This window comes from Marmota marmota, unplaced genomic scaffold (assembly GCF_001458135.2).
Source record: "Marmota marmota marmota unplaced genomic scaffold, marMar, whole genome shotgun sequence".
Taxonomy (NCBI): domain Eukaryota; kingdom Metazoa; phylum Chordata; class Mammalia; order Rodentia; family Sciuridae; genus Marmota; species Marmota marmota.
Window position 1 is genome coordinate 4,775,453 of NW_026000057.1, and position 2,637 is coordinate 4,778,089.

Below are 2,637 nucleotides of genomic sequence, written 5' to 3' on the forward strand. Positions count from 1 at the left end.
CGCCGGCTCATGCTCCGCACATGGCCACCATGAACCCCATGCACCAAGCAGCGCTCAGCATGGCCCATGCGCACGGTCTGCCCTCGCACATGGGCTGCATGAGCGACGTGGACGCCGACCCGCGGGACCTGGAGGCGTTCGCCGAGCGCTTCAAGCAGCGACGTATCAAGCTGGGGGTGACCCAGGCAGATGTCGGTTCCGCTCTAGCCAACCTCAAAATCCCCGGCGTGGGCTCGCTTAGCCAGAGCACCATCTGCAGGTTCGAGTCTCTCACGCTGTCACACAACAACATGATCGCGCTCAAACCCATCCTGCAGGCTTGGCTGGAGGAGGCAGAGAAGTCCCACCGCGAGAAGCTCACCAAGCCTGAGCTCTTCAATGGCGCTGAGAAGAAGCGCAAGCGCACGTCCATAGCTGCGCCTGAGAAGCGTTCGCTTGAAGCCTACTTTGCCATCCAGCCGCGACCCTCCTCGGAGAAGATCGCCGCCATAGCAGAGAAGCTGGATCTTAAGAAAAACGTGGTGCGCGTCTGGTTCTGCAACCAGAGGCAGAAACAGAAAAGAATGAAATATTCCGCCGGCATATAGGAGACCCTTGGCCATTCCAGGGACAGCCCACTCCTTGTCCCCCCTTTCCTCCCTCTTTCTCTCCTGCCTCTTTTCTTTCCACTTTTGGCGACCAGAAACAATTCCAGTAAATGTGAATCCAGAGAAAGCGAGGATTGAAGAGGGAACGAAGGAGCGAGCAACTGAGCCCAAGCCAGAGAGAATGTGAAAAGGTTTCTGAAAGAAAAGAAAAACAAAAGATGGGATTTGTCAAGTTGTAGAAAAGTTGTCCCTTTTAACCCCACCTCGGCTTCTTCAGAGGTAGTGTGGAGCTGGCTGTTTGCAGGAAGGCAGAAGAGACAGCCTTTTAAAAGTCCGCAAAAATGAGCAAGTAAGATTTGTTTTTATTCTTACAGACATCACCCTTGTTCAAGTTTAAAAGTACACTTTGCAGCTATTTTTCAGAAATAGAAATTGATTCAGAACTGAAAACTTTAAACTAGAGTTGATGCTTAATGGGATAGAGACATCTCTAAAGTATTTTGAATTTTAAAAAGATGGCAGATTTTTCTGCATTTACACTGTATATTATATATATATTTTTATTGTGGTTCTTAACCCTCTTCTTTCTCTGAAGTGTTGATGCTTAAGAAAGGAGTTGCTCCTGCTGTGTTCACTGATCTTGAAAGCTATTATTAGATTATTGCCGAACAACCCTCTGTAAATTATTAATTTATCTCTCTAGCAACTTAATTTGTGCACATTCTAATTAATTAAACTTCTTTAGTCTAAAAAAAAAAAAAAACCGGGGGGAACGTATAGCTAGTGGTGTTCAAAAATTTTTGTTTGATGAGTTCACTGAATTTTTACAGCTTCCCTCTTAGAAAGTGTTCTTTTTGGCCTACTTGTATATTCTCACTTTGAATGAAGCTTGTTTTTTCTTTGTTTTTACTGGTAGTGTTCTGATTTGTGAGTTGACACTCAGTAATGGATGTCTTAATCGTGGAGACCTGATTCACTGTCCTGAAGTATTGTTTACTTTGTTACATATTTAATGGGGATTCCCATATTGTCCCCACTACACCGGAGCTCGCGCTCTCTCTCTCTCACCCTTACACGTCTACACACACAAACACATATTCACACATCCCTAACAGAAGAAGCAATTGGAAGCATGAGTCCTGCATCATTTTCTAGCATTTGGTGCATTTTTCACTTGGTGCTTGCCCCTCCGATTCTAAGATTTCACCAAAATATTGCAATCTTCCAGTTTTCAATTGCTTTGTTGACTGCATTTTAACATTTGTAGGAACCCTTCAGTTTTTCCTTTTGGAGGTTTGTTTGTAGAAAAGTGAATTTGAACTATTTGAAAGACAGTGCACTGCTTGTAAATTCACATTGTTTGGTAGAATTCTTTTGGAACAAAAATAATTAGGTACACAATGACCAGTACCTTATTATTGTAAATATTTCATTCAAAATGATGCACATATAGATATATTCTTACAAATTTTGCTGTATTGCTGTTCCATTTGAGGTTCTCCAAAGTCTTGAGTTCTGTATATGACCTGGTTTCTTGTTTTTGTTAATAGATGGTTTATTTACTATGGTAATGTATTAAGTTATTTTTGGTGTTTGATTGTCTTTCATTGAAGAGATGATTTTAATGTTTTATTGGCAAAGTATGCTGTTTTTCATTAAAATATGCTATTAATATTAAATGGCTTTTAAAATGTGATGCTGTTTTAATCATTTATGTGGGAATTGTTTTGGTGGGAGATTTTTACAGAAGCACATTTTGATGATTTATTGGGAGTGATTGTTATCAAAGTATGGATTAGATTTAGTAGGGGATGCTTCTTTTGAAAAGTATGAAAGAACAGAATTTATAACAGCCTTTTAATAGCCAAAGCTCATCTTGCAGGGTACTTTGCTTTTCTGCTCAGATGAAATTGTGATATTTGGCTCCAAATATCTCCCGTGGGGTCCTTTTTCCAGACCTGCAATGATTCTGTGAAGAGATATTGGATGGAAAGCAGAGATATTGGATGGAAACAATTTCAACATTCCCTCTATTCTCCCATGGGTAACA

At 41.1% G+C, this 2,637-nt stretch overlaps 1 protein-coding gene across 1 annotated transcript; it reads left to right on the forward strand.

The window, feature by feature from the left end:
- On the forward strand, positions 1-2,278 carry Pou4f2 (POU class 4 homeobox 2). The gene has a single exon (XM_015484404.2). It carries the CDS (start codon positions 21-23, stop codon positions 585-587), a length of 567 nt encoding a protein of 188 aa, XP_015339890.1. The 5' UTR covers positions 1-20; the 3' UTR covers positions 588-2,278.
- The last annotated feature ends 359 nt before the right edge of the window (positions 2,279-2,637 follow it).

Bases quoted from the DNA above. Each gene is read 5' to 3' on its own strand.
- Pou4f2 (XM_015484404.2), top strand. From the start codon at position 21: ATGGCCACCATGAACCCCATGCACCAAGCAGCGCTCAGCATGGCCCAT.